General features: G+C 40.2%; 1 protein-coding gene across 1 annotated transcript in view; it reads right to left on the bottom strand.

Moving 5' to 3' along the window:
- TBC1D5 (TBC1 domain family member 5) overlaps positions 1-18,239 on the bottom strand; it is a 371,763-nt gene that overhangs the window by 120,157 nt on the left and 233,367 nt on the right. The window contains exon 13 of the mRNA XM_019497895.2: positions 7,705-7,847. Coding sequence (XP_019353440.2) covers positions 7,705-7,847 — 143 coding nt within the window. The remainder of the gene's footprint in view (positions 1-7,704; positions 7,848-18,239) is intronic.

Below are 18,239 nucleotides of genomic sequence, written 5' to 3'. Positions count from 1 at the left end.
TTGTTAATTTCCTTTGCTATTCTAGTAAATCAGGGACTTAAAATCCAAAGAGAGATCTGTCAATGATGGGACCATGCTAAAAAGTCTCTTCCTTTGGCCAAGTATGTATTAATTAGAATGCTCTGTATGCCAGATGAACAAGCCCTCTCTGCTGAAGTTAACTATTCAATATGAAAGTTCTGAGAGGGTGAGGTGGTGAGATATTACATCTGGAAATAATGATAAGGTTATAGGAGACTGAATGCACAAAATCTGGGGATATGAAACAAAACTGGTCTTGGCCATGCTAAGCTCAGAAATATCAGCCTGGCTGTTCCTTCAGTTTTCTGATGATTCTTGGAATCAATGGCATCAGAAGAAATTTATATAGAAGGCATGAAATCAGGAATGTCATGAAATCGGACATTCCTGAATTCTTCAGTCACAAGTTTTCCAGGTTTTGAACTTCCTGTTTTCTTTGGTCACAAACAGATCTATGGTGAGAAATCCCCATTTGTTGAGAAGTCACAATTCTTTTTGAGCATTTCTGCTTTTCCAACTTTCTGTTCAGAGGCTATTCAGCACTTCAGGAATATGGGATCTCTTGAGGGCAATCTTGAGAAGTATGTAGAAATTCCAGAGAGATACTGTTTTCTGACAGCTTAGTGGGTCTTGCTTCTTTAGGTAAGATACATCCATGAAATTGTCCATCATGAGATGTATAGTAGTAATTGGTAGGTAGTTGATGATTGGTATAGAAAGACAATGCAAGCTAGAGGGAAGTCTCATAGTTTTAGTATGATACAAGCAAAGCTGATTCCTGAAAATTTGGTTCAAATATTGTTTCTATAAGCTCCCCAGTCCAGTTTACACTACAACCAGTGTTTTTGAGAAAAGAGCAAGAGAATATGGGAGACTTTCCAATATTTATTAGATCCACCCACCAATGACAGGAAAATTAACATTATTGGCTTTTTTGGCTGATAATGTCACCAATAAATGCCGCGTGCATGTACGCAGCTGCAGCATGCATGTGGCCAGGAATGAAGCCTGGCAGCATGGGGAGCAGCATCTGACTGGTAAGTCTATGGTGGGGAAAGGGTAGGGGGGAGGGAACGAGTATGGGGGAAGCAGATCAAGGCTCCCATGGTGAGGGAAGGAGCGGGGCAGGGGCAGGCACTGCCCAGCCACAGCAGGGAATACAACTCTGAAAGTGGGATGGACCTGTGGGTGGCTTGTCTGGAGGGGGGTGGCGAGGGGGGGACAGCTCCATGCCACTGCGCGCACCCTATGTACAAGTCCAGGAGGGAACATGCCCCCCATGCCTCCCTTGTGGGTGCGCACAGCAGTGGGGAGCCACCTCCCCGTACCCTTTGGACAAGCCACCCAGGGGTCCGCCTCACTTCCGGGGCTGCATTCACCACCCTGGCTAGGCAGTGCCTGCCCCTGCCCCACCCTCTCCCTCACTGTGGGGATCTCAACCTGCACCTCCGCTCTATCCCCCCACAGGCTTACCAGCCAGATGGTGCTCTCCAAGCTGCCAGGCTGCATTCCTGTAAATCAGCTATCAGATCGGTCAAGATGGCTGGTTAATAATTGCCTACTGGTATTGGCCAAGAAAATCTTTATCGGTGCACCCCTACAAATTAGGCAGTTGCCCAAATATAGAAACACCTGGATTCCCATAGTACTGAGTTAATCAGCCAGTAGCACCAAACACTTCCTGGAAGCTGATAACTGCTTGAAGAGTAGTACTTTATATTGGTAGTGATAATTTCCCACTAGAAACTTCATATGCTGTCTGGGCTGGGTGGACATGAATAAGATATCCTACAGGTAGAGAGTAGTATAGTAGTTATTTAGGTCTCAATGTGGGATAACAGCAACCCGAAATTGTCCATTGTCTAACTCAAAAAGAGAGACCCCCTCTACTGTTCTGAGAGCAGGAAGTACTATGCTCATGACAAAGTTCCTTAAGTAGGGAAGGTAAAGGTGGTTGTGGGTAGGGGCAAAAAGAACAACCACCCGCAAATCCCAACCCCCTCCAAAACCCAGAACTGTATTGAGTGTCAGAGTTTCATGAGGTTGATCATCTAGAGTCTGATAGCAGTTTTCCAGAACCTGAAGAAATGGTACAATGATTTCCCAAAGGCAGGAGCTGAAATGAGAAGATCCAAGATAACTGATACTCTGCTCTCAAGCAAGTGTTCTGCTTCATCAGCTTTTTCAATAAACAATTTACAGCCTTCACATATAGTAAGTCTTTAATTGTAACTTTCACCTCCTTAGAAATTCCAGTCTGGCAATATATTACTATGGAGGTTTCCACAGATCTAGACAGTTTCTGCTGCATTGTAGGTGGCTTGCCCACATCATGGCTACAATTGATCTAAGTTCTATTTCTGTTGTGATTTGTTCGCAAATTTCTGAACATGAAGGCACAAGATTTGCCTCCTTGTGACTCAAACAGTTCTGGTAGAATGAAGGTTAATACATACTGCCCATCTGGCCAAGAGTGATTATGACCCATGAAGAGGCTGCAAAGGATTTATATCTTCTTTCAGAAACGTTTTTGATAAGCAGCTCCTTGGAGTCCATTCCTGAAATGTGATGGGGTTAACTTGGTAAAGTCACCGGAGACGTTCCTTTTCTTCCTTCTCATTCCAAAGGGAATATTGAACTTGAATAGGAGGGACTCTGATAGGCATATATGGTCCCCTGATAGGCAGTGGTCTTTATGGATAGAGGAAGAACTAGCACAGAGCTCAATACTGAAGCTGGTGTCTCACACAGCTGAACCAAGGAGTTCCAAGGAGAACCATTCTGTTCAGTGAACCAAGGAGTTCCAAGGGCCTTGGAAATTATTTGAATCTCTACCTCTACCTTTTAGAAACATTCCTTTCTTTGTTGATAGATCATTACAGTCTTTGAGAACAAGGAATGCTTTTCCAGTAAAGCAGTTGTTGGGACAAAGAGGAATAATGCATAATGGATAAAGCAGGCTAAAATCTGACATCGTGCCCAATGACTTCTCTACGAGGAGCACTTTAGTTAAGACACTTTAGTTCTCTGAGGACAGCAAAAAGAAGGGGCGATTATAGCACGTGTTTGTATCCCTGTATAAGCCTATTTTAGCTAGCCTGAGTAACAGTAATAGTGAAAACCTGCTGGCATGGGTAGCACATGCTAACAACTGGAGTACAAGGTCTCTAAAGATCTTGAACCCAGGTCTTCTGAAGCCCATTCCCAGTCCAGTACCCTGTCCACTAGACCACACTGTCTCCAAATTGAGAGTCACATCTAAATGACTTGCTTTTTTTTTTTTTTTTTGTCATAACTTAAGCCTACTGCTCAAGAACAGGGTCAGGATCACGTTGAATGTTTAAAAAGTGAAGCTTTGGTCCTAGGGCAAAGATTCCAGGCAGAGTTCCTGTAGAATCCAAATAACTAATGTCCACAACACTTTTCAGAATGCTGCTAAACTCAGAGCCTTGGGTGCCTTTAAGGTTCAAGCTATCGACAACAATTGACTTAAAACAGAGCTCATGTACTGCTGTATGTTTGTGTCTGTCTTTCTCGCTGTCATGCAAACTGATTCTAAATAACATATAGGATATTGCTTCTCCAAAGACAAAGCAAGTTCCTGACTCCAACTGAAATAAATTCCAAGTTTGGGAAAGATCAGAATTCTGGTTTTCAACCAAAATGAGTACGGAGAAGAAGTTATAAGAACTACAAAACTGATGTCACAATATGTTTAAAAGGAAAGGGGGACTCTATTTCAGAAAAAACTTCTCGACCAATCTCCAATTCAAACCATGAATCGTAAACCGAATCCTCTTGAGACATGGCAAATATCAAACAATTCAAATAATCATGTGGATATTAGAACTTAAAACTCAAGAGAACTTAGAAAACTCTTCCCTTTAAACAGTAAAGTAGTGTCACTCTTAGCAATAGTAGTATTACAAGAATTAGACACATTTCACAGCCCTCATGGCTTTTTTTCAGACTGTATGTCAGGCAATTAATACAGTGAGTCAGGACTATTATTTCTTAGCTCATATTTGAAAAGTTTTCTTCGCAAACTAGCAGGACTAGAGACTTGTTATTGAAAATTTTAGATACTGAAGTACTGAAAATGGAAACCAGAAAAACTTAAAATGCATTGCACTACCGTGAACCAACTCAATTCAAGTCAAAGATCTAACTGATTATATCAAGTTTTTGGTTAAGGATATCTTTCGTTGTCTCTAGTTATTACATTGTATGGGATGGTCAACCCAAGAGTCTACAACAGGGCTGCCCAACTTCAGAGTAGCCAGGGGCTGCCTGCCACAGGTTTCAGGACCATGGTTGCACATTGGGAGAACTGCATGTCCCCAGGGGCTTTATAGGCTTCCCAGGACCCCCACTGAATGCAGACCCCCTGTTGCCAACATTATGCTAGCAACACCCTGCCTTCCTGGCCATTACCACCACAGGGGCAATATTCCCTACCTCCACTGCTGTTCCAATGCAAACCATGCAAAGAGCCTCTATGGCCACCATCATGTGGGCAATCTCTCCCTCCCTTGCTACTACTGTTTAAGCTCCCCATCTGGCCTTCAGCTGTGCTGTCCTACATCAGGGAACCTGCCTGCCATTGCCACTGCAACAGCCAAATCCATGGGAGGAGTGGCACTTGAACAGAAGCCTGTGGGCTAATTCCTCCCAGGCCAGTTGTGGCCTGATCTAGAACATGATTACACGCTAAAACTTGAAAGCTCTTCATAGATTCATTGGGGGTTCTGGGGAGTAAGAAGAGGATGCACAAGAAAGGTCTAATTTTTCAACCATTTTCTTTTTGTAGAATTCTGAAGGTCAGCGTTAAACAATCTGATACGAACTGGCATTTTAAAAGAAAAAGCGAGATTTATAAGGAATGGATGAGTCTCAAAACTTAAAAAAATCTGGGAAATGATGGAGATAGAAATAAAATATTAGAAAGAGAAGGAAAGCTGGTAACATTCTTGTTGTTTACATATTAAGCAGAACTAATGAACCATTTTCTGAAACTCAGTCAGTCGCTACTCAGTCTCCAAGAAGATCTAGCTTGGGGTGTGCAAAATGCGGCCCGCCAGGTCATTATATCTGGCCCACGGGGCCCCTAAAAGATTTAGAAGATTAATATTTATTTGTCCTGGGCTGCCTATCATGCAGCCCTCGATGGCTTGCCAAAACTCAGTAAGTGGCCCTCTGCCCAAAATAATTGCCTGCTCCCGATGTAGCCTGATATAAAAGCAAAAGATGCCTTAATGAAAATTTGCTGTCTTAGGCAGCACGTGCTCCTCATGTACCCTGGGCAGAGTAAGCTCTGGAGTGGGGCTGACATTGCACGTGGCACATAGGGCTGGACTGGCCACGTGTGCTACCTGCAACAGAGGAAGCTGTCATGGGTGTGTACTTCATGTGGCACCGCACCGAACCTGCCCTGTACACTGGCTCCATTGTGGCCCCATCTGGCCCACAAACCAGTCCAGTGACCCTCATTCAGTCTGTAGGGCTAAATAAGTGACACATGCCTGGTCTACAGCAACGTAACTTTGGCTCAGTTAAAGTTAAAAGCCTGATGTCCTGACAATGGCCTCCTATCTCTTCTAGTTTGTTCTTTTTCCTATGAAAGATTGATTTTTTTTATTTTTGTTTTACAAGCATATACAGTGAAACATATGCAGTGAAGAAAAAGCCAGAAAATAAATGCTTCTAACCCCTTTTCCTGAATGGGGCCTTGGGATATGTTTAAATATTTGTAATCTTCTACAATGAACATGCCATTGCAATGTATTTTTCACAGTTGTACAACTTCTACCTATTTAAATGTTTACCTTTCCCCTCATTAATCTCTAATAAGAGTAAAGAGTAAAACTTTAACAGAAACACCTTCTTGAAGAAAAACTCTTGACAGCAAGTTAAAAAAAACCACAGTAGGTTTAGGCGGAAGAGTCAAAAAGCATTTTTCTTTTCTTCTCATTGTCAAGATATGTAAAAAACAAACAAACAAACTCCATACTTTGAGACCAGGTTTGACTATGTTTTCTGTTTTTATGGTAGCAATTGTGGTTAACTACCTTAGATGTTACTATCCTAGTCAGCTCAAAAAAAGAACTAAACATGTCTACATGAATATCAGGTAAAAATTATTTTCACTTACCACAGAAAATACTTATCTTAGACCTTAGGAGCCCTGCTACCAATTAAAAATACAGAATAACTGGTTTGGTAAACTTGTTCTAATTGCAAATGCTATTATTACTAAGTCTGTATTAGGCTAGGCATTTCAAAAAAAGAGAAATCCTGATATTTTTTACTGATGCCCAGAACAACTTTTCAACTAACAGTTACTTTATGCCAGTGCACGTATTTGAATACTACAAGAAACCAAAAGGTTTGGAAGTGCTTGTGTGGGCAGATAACACATTTCTAAAGCATGCCTTTTTAAAAGGGAACAATGACAAGGAAAATATTGATCTTTAAGTCTTACTGTGCATCTGCAGTGCACTTTTACAACAAAATCTTCAGGACTACTACAGCTAATGTAGCCAAAAAAAAGTCAGATTTACATTATACAACATAATGGCTTTGAATCAGATCACTCTGAAATGGAAACATACGTTTTAAAGCCTCTAAACTGAATTCAATGGCAGCTTCTTCAGGAGGGCTTCCTAGCTCTGATAATACTTATATATGTTATAATGTTACAAACAAAAATCATCCCACTTCTGTCAGGAAATTATCACATGTCAAAAGTACACAGGAATATGTTTTCAAGATTACGCCCCAAAATACCAGGTACAGCTATATTTGGAACTTTGTGCATTCTTCAATGCAAGATCTTGTCAGACCTGTGTTACTGTTTTAAGCTGATGGCCACGGATATGTTTATAAGCATGTCAAATTTGCAATAAAAATTCACATATATTATCTTACTAATGTTTCTAATTGTGAAAAGGCATGACTTATCCATTTTGATACTCATACTGAATTGCTAAAACATTATTTGAGTCTACATATAAGAGATTCTTAATCAACTCAACTCTCTCTCCCCCTTGATTACATAAGGAATGTCAATTTAATTATAATATTTTCTGTCATGACGTGGTCATGTGTTTTTTCTGAAATTCATTAGCTCAATAACCTTTCACCTTTGGGCAAATTTCAGAAGCGTTTATTAAAAATAATTTTTTGTTTTTATATGTTACGGATGGAATAAACCTGTGACCTGCCTCCAAATTCAAATTTTCTTCATGTGATCTCAGAAAGTTATTGGCTGTTGTTTCTTAAAAGTCTGAGACACTGTTTAACATTTTCTATTCCTCAGATAAACAGCAGCATAAAAATATTTTCATTGTCAAAAGACTTAATACGTCAGCTTTGTCAGAAGGTGGAGCTCTATACATATCTGTATCACTGTGCTTTATATATGAAATTTACAATTCCCTATAAAGACAGAACTATTCATAAAGCAAAGTCTTGATTTTAGCTACAATATTCAATTTATTTCATAATATTCATATTTGATGGCAAGTGGCTCCTACCATAGTCCACATGTTAAAGAATTTTCAGTTAGACGAAACACACACAAAAATGATGAAGCTTAGGAATTTCATGCCACCCAAACCTCCCTTCTGTAAAGCTAGGAGTGTCCAGTACCTTTTTTAAGAACATAAGATAATTGATACTTACAGGCATCTCTAATATATAACAACATAGCTACAAAAATGTAGTCAACTAAATCGAGAGTGATGCTGTCAGCAAATAATGCGTCCCAAACAACAAGAAGGTCCTGAAGTGGAAATTCTCGTCCAAAAAGCAGTCTAACCCATCGTCTAAAAAAAGAAAAAGAAAAAAAGTAAGCACTTAGTATTTATAAATAATTCCTTTAACATTTATTAATAATTTTGTTTTGGGAAATACTCTTTACATACCAATAGGGTTAGGGGAAGAAATGCATTAAGTACTGCAAAAGTTTTATTAATGTTGTGTAGATAGGCCTTGATGGATAAAACTGACATCAGATTGCATATTATCTTTTTTTGCATGTTTATTTTCATATTGATTTAAGAAGAAAGTTAAAAAATATCATTCACAGAAACCTGGAAAAGTAGGAAGGCAAGATAAGGCCAGAGTTTAAGCAGACCCCTAAAAGTCCAGACAAAGGATATTTTTGAGGCAGATATGAAATAGCTGTCATTATGGGATTGAATAAGTTACCCCAAATGGGTCTCCTCTTTTCCTGTAATTATAGTGTTTTCAGGTATGAGCAAAATATGATACATATCAATTTGATTAAATATGTCATATTGGTTTCGTATTCAATAAAATATGGATATCCATCTAGATTACTTGCAATGTTTGCTTGCTCAGTGTTGAAAATCTGACAGCATTCTAAGCACGGTACTTTTCACCCAAATCTCCTATCTTCTAATGCCAACTCTGCCACTGACTTGCTCTGTGGATTCAAGTCATTTAAACTGTGCGTCTTAGCTACCCATCAAAAAGTCGGACTGCTACTACCTACTTACCTAAGGCCTGTAGCAAGGATCAACTTAAAATTTTAACTTTGAAAAAGTATGAAGAATAACTTGTAATATTAATAGTTATTTCAAAATAGATTTAAAAGGCAATTATTACCATCTTAGCCGCAGCAAGCTAGTATTTCATTCAAGCTAGTATTTACTATATATATTTTTAGTCAATGGAAAGAGAAAATAAATTTATTAAAACTTTCCTGCAAGCAAACTAAGCCGTTCTTTAACACTGACAGTTGACACCACAGGAAAGCCTAGAAAGACAGCTTTTATTAGACCAACCCAAATAGTTGGAGAATAGTTATTAAGCAAGCTTTCGGGTTCAAAAACCCTTCAAACCCGAAACCTTGCTTAATAACTATTCTCCAACTATTTGGGTTGGTCTAATAAAAGATATCAAATTCACCCAAGGAACCTTGTCTGCCTATGTCTTTAGACCAACACGGCTACAACCTAAACCCCTAGAAAGACAGCTAGAATTCACATCAGTTAACTCCATAGATATAGATTATATTGTATTTATTATTTAAGATTACTTCCAAATCTGTTAACCATGATACAGAGGCCATTGTAGCTGTAAGGTACCAATTCATTTGACTCTTGTAACAGAAGTTAATTTCTGCATAAATGCAAGTCAACATGTGTCAGCCAAGTACAAATTTAGGAAGATAACTGAATGACTCTGTCTATTAATAAAGGGCTTATGCTATGAATCAGATTTAATTCACTTCTCAATATTTGCATTCCAATATCTTCTCAACTTTTATGCAGTTGTCAGTGATCTTTGGTCACTGACCCAGTACACTTTAAAAAAAGTCTTCCCAAGATACATAGCTAGAAGATCACTAAGCAGATTTTCACAAGTAATATTACAGTTTAGAAACAAAATATATATGTAAACTTGGAACATAAAATCACCCCATCCCTGCCTTATGTTGATTTTCTATTCATTAATGTAAGAATTACTTGTCACTATAATGTCCAGTTATAAAGGCAAAGTTACTAGAGACAACAAAGTCTAGTAATAAAAAACAAACGTCAAGTTTTGTCTCCCGTAAAACTGAATTCATGCTGCCCTCCATCTCCCATTCCTACTGAATTCTACAAACACCTATCTTTAGAGCTGAATGTTGCTACAAAAGAGGAGTCAAAGGTATGGTTAACTCAAATCAAGGCTAATCTACCACATTTAATTCTGATAATGTTCTATATAAGGTGTTTTAACATATAGTAGCACATTACCCTACAGTGCCTAGCCTACAGGAAACTATTATCCTATGGTGACACAAACATTATCCAAACTCTGCGTGAAGCCGATTACTTGCAGTAACAACCCCTCCTACCCGTAAACCCACAACTTTCATGTTACATAAACTGTTAGGAGCGAAAACTCAGCTAAGCTTGAAGCATTCGAGCTGACTTTGCTCACAACTACCCAAATCTAATTCAGAAGGTTTGCTAAAACTCTTATACACTTCAAGGAAAAAAAATACACCATGGTGTAATGGGATTTGTTATTAGTCTTTTATTAGAAATCTCTCTTACTTCTTTACTACTTCATTATGCAGTGTTAATCGTTTGTAGATGCAGGTTTATTCTGCTCAAGCAGAAGTCATTCTCTTTTTTCCTGCTTTTATATTTTCTCTGGGGAAAGTTAAATCTCAGTCCCCAGAGATATCATGTTTCACAGATGCAGTGCTGAAGAACAACTGGACTTCTTTAACAACTATAATATTATCATTAATGATTTGAACCTCCTTGTCCCAAAGGGAACAGGCAATTCACATTGCTGTAAATGCATATATATTAACTGTTGTCTCTTTTTTTTTTTCAGTAGCATTTAGCTCACAGCATCCATAAACCAAGGACCCTATTGCCTATGAACTATGCTGCCATATGGCATGACTTCAGTGAACCTATATATTTATAAAAAGTGAACTTTAATCTTTAAAGTAAGTGTTCACGTTGGAGTGTTTTCTTCCAAATTAACATGCTTTTATTGCTCTTACAAATATTTACAGAGAATTTGAGTTGCATTTAATGATAGCATTGGACAAGAAAACCCTTTCTCTTTTTAGATGACTGTCTGTGGTTTAATTATTACTCTGTCCTGTTAATCTTGCTTTACATCTGTTATACCTGTAGTCTACAATGCTCACAATAGTGTACCTTGTATCACATGCAATAATACAGTAATTCATATTTTACCAGACCTACTTAGCAATTAAAATCTGCAAAAATAAAGTACAGAATATTTAAAGTAAAAATAAACCAAGGTTCCTATCATTTGCCTGGCGGAATACATCCCCCTAGCTTCCACTTATGATTCCTATATAATTAAACCACAATTCTCAAGTGATCAGTAATTACTAGCAAGAGAAAATGATTAATTAATGACCTTACTGTATAGAGAAACCAGAAGAAATTGGGTGCTTTGGTAAATATGTTAACCATGGGAAGGACTCCGCTTACTAGGTTTCAATAAAGATTACTTCCATTTTGATTAAGATTTACTAGATATTCCTGGAGGCACTATCAGTTAGCAGCCATAAGATTCATTTATTTGAGCTACTGCTTTGCATGTCCATGCATGCTCTCAATCTTCACTGAGAACTCTGAAATCCATAAAAATTACAGACCTCAATTATATAATCTTAACAAAGATATGATAGCAATGTGGAGGTAAATGACAGCATGACTGTTGTTATAGGAGGATTGAGCAGAACAGAACATGATACTGGTGCCAGACTGATTAATACACTTATATGAAATGCCATGACCAGGAATGACAAAATCTTCTTTGGAATATACAGGACACACAGATTGCTCAGTATAGCTTTAGATAAGCAACAACTTATGAGTATTTCAAAGATTTAATGCCAATCTCTACAATCATTATAGGCCATACAGGTAGCAATTCCTATACTTCCGGACACAGGCTATTATAGACCATATTTTAAGGTGCATAAACTGTTGCCAAATGCAATCAATTCATATTAGGATTTTTCATGTCAGATTTCTGCCTTGAACTCATTTTTTCTGAAAGTTCCAGGTATTTTTGAGAGTAAGTTTAAAGAAAAAAAACTGCCAATATGTTTTCGAGCAGAAACGTAGTTTGGTAATGGAGGGGTTACTTATATCTTGAATATTAATTTTTATTCTTTTTTTTTACTACATTCATATCTGCCAAATTTCATAGCTGGTAAGGCTCTACAAAAATCTCAGTTTGCACACACTCACAGTATTAGCTAGAATCTATTGCAACTACATTTGAAATACCCATCTACATTGAGTCAGCTCCATTATTTCTCAGACTAACATACTAATCAGACTGAATGTACACCATCCCTATAGAGAAGGGACATTCAGATGCAGAAGCTCGGTGAGTAGGAAGGACAGAAACCTGGAAACAGGAGGTGCATACAGGTAAGGAATAGGAATAAGGATATGGGTAGCAGAATTTCAGTAGCAAATGAGAAGAGCAGGTAGGTGAAGAGGAGACAGTTCTGGATGGAGGGAAAGGATGTTTGTCAGTAGGGAGAAGGAAGGCACAGAGACAGGCAGAAGCAGAAGGAGGTGAATGAGGGGCTGGGAGGGGCAGGAATGTTTAACTATTAGTCTAGGGACAGACATTCAAAAAGACGGAGCCTGAATTGATTCAATCGTTTCAGGTTAGTCTAACCTGTCTAGACTGAACCAATTTGCAAGTGAATAGATGAAATGTAGGCAGATGCCTGCAGTGGCTCGAGCCAGAAGCCAGGAGGCGCTAGAGCGGCCCTCGACAGCAGAGAAGCTGTGCTAGGGGCGTGTGATTAATTCTTCCCCATCCCACCAGCATGGACCCCAAGCTGGGGTCTACCAGGAGCTCCCCCCTCACTGCTGCAGCAGCGGGGCTGGGGGCGTGGCCAAATGCCAGCCGGTATAGGCCCCTTAGGCAGAGGGCAGGAAGGGGGGTTATTTCCCCCTCTCTCTGGAGTCTGGAGGAGGGGGCAGATGGCAGCAGCGGTGGTCAGGGTGAGCACTCCCTGAAGTCTCCCGGGGACAGCGGGGAGAATAACCCCCCTTCCTGCCCCCTGCCTAAGGGGGCTATGTTGCCTGGCCTCTGGCCCCACCCTCGCCACTGGAGTGGTGAGGGGGGAGCAGCTCTGACGGGGGCTGCAGCCCCTGTCACGGTGTCCTGGAGCACGAGCCTCTTCTGGGTGTGGGGGGAAGCACTGCCAGTGGGGGAGGGCAGGGAAAGCCGCCACAGACTAGCAGTGGGGTAACACTGGGGGACTTGGGGACCTTGAGTAGCTATGGCTGCCTCTGAACCCTGGTGCCACCACTTGCTGAAGCTGTGGCCCCTCCACCAGAAAGAGGCTTGCACTCCCTGGACACCAGTACAGGGGCTGCTGCCCCGTCAAGGGCCCTGCCCCCTCGCTGCTCCAGTGGCACAGTGATGGGCCCAGCCAGAGGCTGGCCGGCAGGGTCCCTTAGGCAAGGGAGCAGGGATGGGGGTTATTCCCCCTCCCCTGCCCTTCAGCATCTGGCTAGGGAGCAGAGGGGCGGGGCCAACCCTGCTGGGCTGGAGCAAAGAGCCCAGCCCAGAGAGCATGCTGGGATGATGGGTGATTCTGCTGTAACCTAAACCAGGAAGGGGTCTTGGACAGAACTTGCATAAACCAGTTTGAGCTCAATCAGTTAAGTCTGATGCTACATTCAACCAGGTTTATCTCAAACCAGTTTCGGTCATTTTGAAACAGGTTTATGTGCACTGAACATGTTCTGTTACACGTTTAAATCAGTTTCTGATCACTTAAACTGGTTTATGGGCATCTTCTGCCCCCAGCCTTAGGGTGTGGATAGATGTAATACTTAGACCATTCTAAATACACTTTAAAACACAAGAGTTTAGATGTGCATGTCATTTAAACCTGGCTTAAACTTCCTGGAATGTTTAAAAAACACATCGGGAAAATCAAGTACTATTTTGAGCTGGTCCTCTGTGAATCATTTCAATGTTACGTGGGGACAGAAAGTAATCCATGTCTCATGTCTGGTCAGTTCTCCAGACATCCCAACCTGTGCCACACCATACGTCCTACCCCCCAACATGCAGGGCAAAGGGCTGCTCTGGAATGGAGCCAGGACTGTATGGCTCCGAATTCTACCTCCACTGGGGCAAGTGCACAATGCCATAGGAACAGAAGCATGGACAGAAACAGCAGCTGGGGAAATGGAAAGAGAGGAGAGGTGCCATTGGTAACCAAGGGGAAAAGAGATTCTTACTAGCTTTGAGGACTGCTGCTCCCCCATCATCATCCCTAATAAGGGGTGCAACCATGCCACTGTACCCCTCTGGATCTTCCCCTGTCAGGTGCTGGAGGGCTGAATGACACCCTGTTTGTGGTCGGGGGGAAGGGGGGTGAAGAGGGGGAGTGGCACATGCTCCCAGGAGCCCCCAAGATCCTCATTGTTTTTCAACCACTATCTTGGAAGCTGTGTTGTCAATTTCACTTCCATGTTACAGACCCTGTGCTCTAGGGTGCCAGGGCAAGGGGGAGGGATGGAGGGGTTGCCAGGTGCTGGAGGAAGGGGAAGGTGTTTGACTTACTCCTGGTAGTGCTTTTCCAAGAGAGGTGGTGCTATCACCTAGCTTGGAGGTCTTCAAGAGGAGGCTAGATAGTCACCTGGCTGGGGTCATCTGACCTTGGTCCTCTTTCCTGCCAGCGGCAGGGGGTTGGACATGATGATCCGTTGTGGTCCCTTCGGACTCTACAATCTATGACTCTATAATGAGCCTGTCAGCCTAGGGTGCAGGGTCTCTAGCAGGGAGGTGAATTTGACAGTGTGGCTTTCAAAGCAGAGGTTGAAAAGCTGTGAAGACTTGGGAGGAGACAGAGCACACTGCCCCCTAGGGACCACAAGCAGGGGACAATCCCTCCACTCCTCCCAAGAAGGCATGATGGTCTGGGTACTCTACCATCCCCAGCAGCATTTTGGCAGCAGTGCAATCCCTAGAAGGTGGCAGTTCTACTAAGAACTCTTAGCAGTACACATGCAGAAACTTCCATCTAGGGTCAATTGTGAACCAGTTCTTAAATCAGCGATATTCTTGGAATGGCTCAAGTGTTATCTCTGTCTGCACCCTTAGGGTGTCTCCACACATGCAGGCATGTACACTTGAAGGAGCTCAAGTAGCAGCGGCACAAATTTGTGGCAGAGAAAACTGTGCCACTTGGGGAAAAGTGACCCTGTCCAGTTCCTCCTGGATCTTCAGCCAGGGGGAGCTAAAGGTTGGGGCCAGCACCTGTGGCCCTATCCTTCTGTGGTGCAGAGCAATCTGCAGATATTACCTCCTTATATTGCTACCAGTTACTTACTGGTGTGGACTGTCATGGATCTAAAGATCCTTCTGAAACTCATTTTCATAGAAGGGATCAGTAAGGTTCCATATAATGTAATTTGTTCTTGTTCATTCTAGGGTTTTTATATAATGCAGGAGTTAAATATCAAGAAACAACTACTTAAAAGAACATATTCTTTGCAAAGTTATGCAGAAATAAAGAAATTAAGGTTGCCTGTGAAACTTACACCTAAGACCTCTCTCTTTAAACTCAGATTCAATGCAGATAATGAATAACATCCAGGTTTATACCTCCAACTAATGCAATTTAACATGCAAAAGCACAGTCATTAGTCTAGAACAAAGAACAAACAGCCCATCAGGTGTGGGATGCTTACTTGGAAAAAAGATGTGAAACAAGGGTTAGTAACAACTGTTGTGTGTATGCACCTTCAAATGAAGTCATATTGTAAATGAAAAAGCCAAGAATTGAAACAGTTTATCCCACATACTAAAAAATTCTTGATAGATTGAACAAACCTGATGGATATTATAAGAGGCTGGTTTAATCAGTGGATAAGTATATGTAAATAATTTTGTGGTTAGGCAGAAGAGCAAAATAATATTTAGAAGTACAACTAAAGCATATCCAAAGTAAGCATGAGGGAAGATGACAAGACATATGATGCTAGAAGCCATATATGACTTCCTATAGTTGTCAACATTAGTCAGAGAGAAAAGGATTAATTTATAAAAATGTAAAGTGATTTACTTTCTTGTGATGTTATGGAGACCCATCTAGATGAGGATTTGCAGTTTCATATTATATACATGCCACAGTCTATTTTTCTAGCCTTGTGTTTCTATTCTTAATAAATTTTGGGGTTTTCTTAAGATTTCACACAGATGGTTGTGAATGGGACGAACAGAACTTCAACAAATAAAAGGGACAGTAGAGAAAATAGTTCTGAAGCAAAATATTATTTCTTTTTTAGAGGAGGACATGTAGTTATTTTTCTACTAAACCTGTCACTGAAAAGCTAGCAATCTTAATGATGCATGAGAGGCTCAAATGATCATAGTTGAGAAGAACATTGTAGTTGAGTACAGCAGTTAAAAGAGAAAAAGAGGCAATGTCTAAAGTAAATAAGGTCTTATTAAAACTCAGTATTTCTCTGGGATGTAGAAGCAGCACATGGAATCAAAACCAAACCGTAGTCTTGTGCAGAAACTCCTCAGTGTCTTCTGCAAAAACTCCCCAGTGGCTGTTTAGCTTAAACATTTAAACAGAGAACATCTGTCCAAACTTTCTTTGACACTTTCTTTAAGAAAGCAGACAAGACTCCAGAAAAACCTGCAGCCAAGACTCCTGAGAAGATTCCAGCCAAGAACCCTTCAAAAAGTCCAGCAAAGTCACCTCAAAGAAGTCCTTCCAAATCAATATGATTGCTATTTAGAATATAAATATATTAATGTAGCTATATTACTCATCTATAATTGACTGAGTACAAAATTCTGAATTATTTTTGGTGAAAATAGGGCATCTTATTTTTCTGATTTAAATATTTTAAGGCAGCATCGACTGATCACTATAGAGTCTTATTTCACTATATAATATCAAACTGTAACTTAACTTTTACAGTAAAATAAAGTTGTTTTCTTATGCAGATAGGTACTAGTGCCTTATATAGCTTTTATAGAAATAAAGTATGTAGCCCTTAACAACTGTGAAATTATTCCACAAATTAAATGAAACAGTATATTCTACCTTTGTGTGGTTAGGATTACAGTGCATTTCTACCTCTACTGGAGAGAGAATTTCTTATAGATATCTCAAAAACAACTTTATAATGTTCATTATAACCATAAGGCTCCTGAAACACAAGGCAGGCACAGTACTGGAATACTGTATCCCTAGCCCACTTTATATCTTAATTTTTATGGGGTAAATGGTCGTCACTGGGTTCTTCAAAAGGATTGTTCAAAATGTCCTGAATGATGATTTATGTTAATTAGCCAAACTCGGGTTACCACCTATCTTTAAATAATCACCTATTCATCAATTAAAAAAACCCTGTTTGACACAAAGGTCTCATTTATTCTCTGGATGCTACCCTCCACAACTTGGATTCTTTGAGATTACAAAAAAGATAATTCAGCCTTGCTTTTGGAAAATTTATGTCTCTTTTAGGAAGGCAGTAAATATTCCCTTACTAAAGAAGGCTTCTCTTTCTAAAAATAAGATCCTAATAATTATCTCCCCCTTCTTACTGTAATTTAGCCGCTAGCAAAAGAATCTGATGCTGTGTTAAGTGAGAACAATTGTATCATACTTCCTTGCAAGTATGGCTTTGGTGAAGAATATTGTGCGTCTGTAACAGTAACATTAGAACTGTTGGTAGATGAAAAATAATTGATTATCAGATGTTTTAGCCTGCCTTGTGGTAGGTTTCTCCTGGGGTTCCTCTCCAATATAATCCTACTCTGCCACATTATTGATGGGGATTGCTGGTTCTGCTGGAGATACTGCTCATCAGAATTTGTTTTGCAAGTCCTTTTTGGCAAATTTATGTGAATCTGCCTATGTTATCAGAATCTGATTAATTTTGCTCCTTCAAGCAGGAACTGCAAAGTCTGTACTTGGCACATCATGTCACCTTGTGTGGTACACATCTAGATGACAAAAAACTCTCTAAAAAATAATCTAACAAAATTGCCAGTAATTACCGGCAACCAGGTCCACCTTATTAAAAATCCATTCTTTATTTAACCTTTAATTTCAGTGGTAACTCCATTTCTCTATATCTAAATATATATTTAAAATGGACATCGAGGAAAATTTAAAAGAACCAAAGTTATCAAGGCAGACAAGGTTCTTTGGGTGAATCTGATATCTTTTATTAGACCAACTTATATAGTTGGAAAACAATTATTAAGCAAGCTTTTGGGTTCAAAAACCCTTCGTCGGGCTAAGGAAGTTTGTGCAGTTGGTGTGTGCTCTTCCTGGATGGAATGAAAAGTAAAGTAAAGAAGCCAGAGGCTTCTGCCATTTTTCAGTGTGGGGACACTGATACACGTGACATGGGAGTCTGTTGAAGCACAGTAATTACCATGCTCCAGCAGACTCAATTAATCATGTCTGCTCTGACGCGCTGCAGTTACAGAGTGTCAGAGCAGCCTTGATGTACATGCATAGGCACCCCACGTGTCTATCTAATGATGAAGGAAAATCAAATGGGAAGTGCAGGTTACAGTGGGAAACAAAGCAAAAAGGGAAACAACAAACAGTAACAAATATCAACAACAACAGTAACAAATATCCATGCTTAACAGTCAGATAAATGCGAGAATGTAGAGGAGTCGCT

The sequence above is a fragment of the Alligator mississippiensis genome, chromosome 5 (genome assembly GCF_030867095.1).
Source record: "Alligator mississippiensis isolate rAllMis1 chromosome 5, rAllMis1, whole genome shotgun sequence".
Taxonomy (NCBI): Eukaryota; Metazoa; Chordata; order Crocodylia; family Alligatoridae; genus Alligator; species Alligator mississippiensis.
Note: the sequence above shows the minus strand (reverse complement) of the source record. Positions and strands in the feature narration are given on the sequence as shown.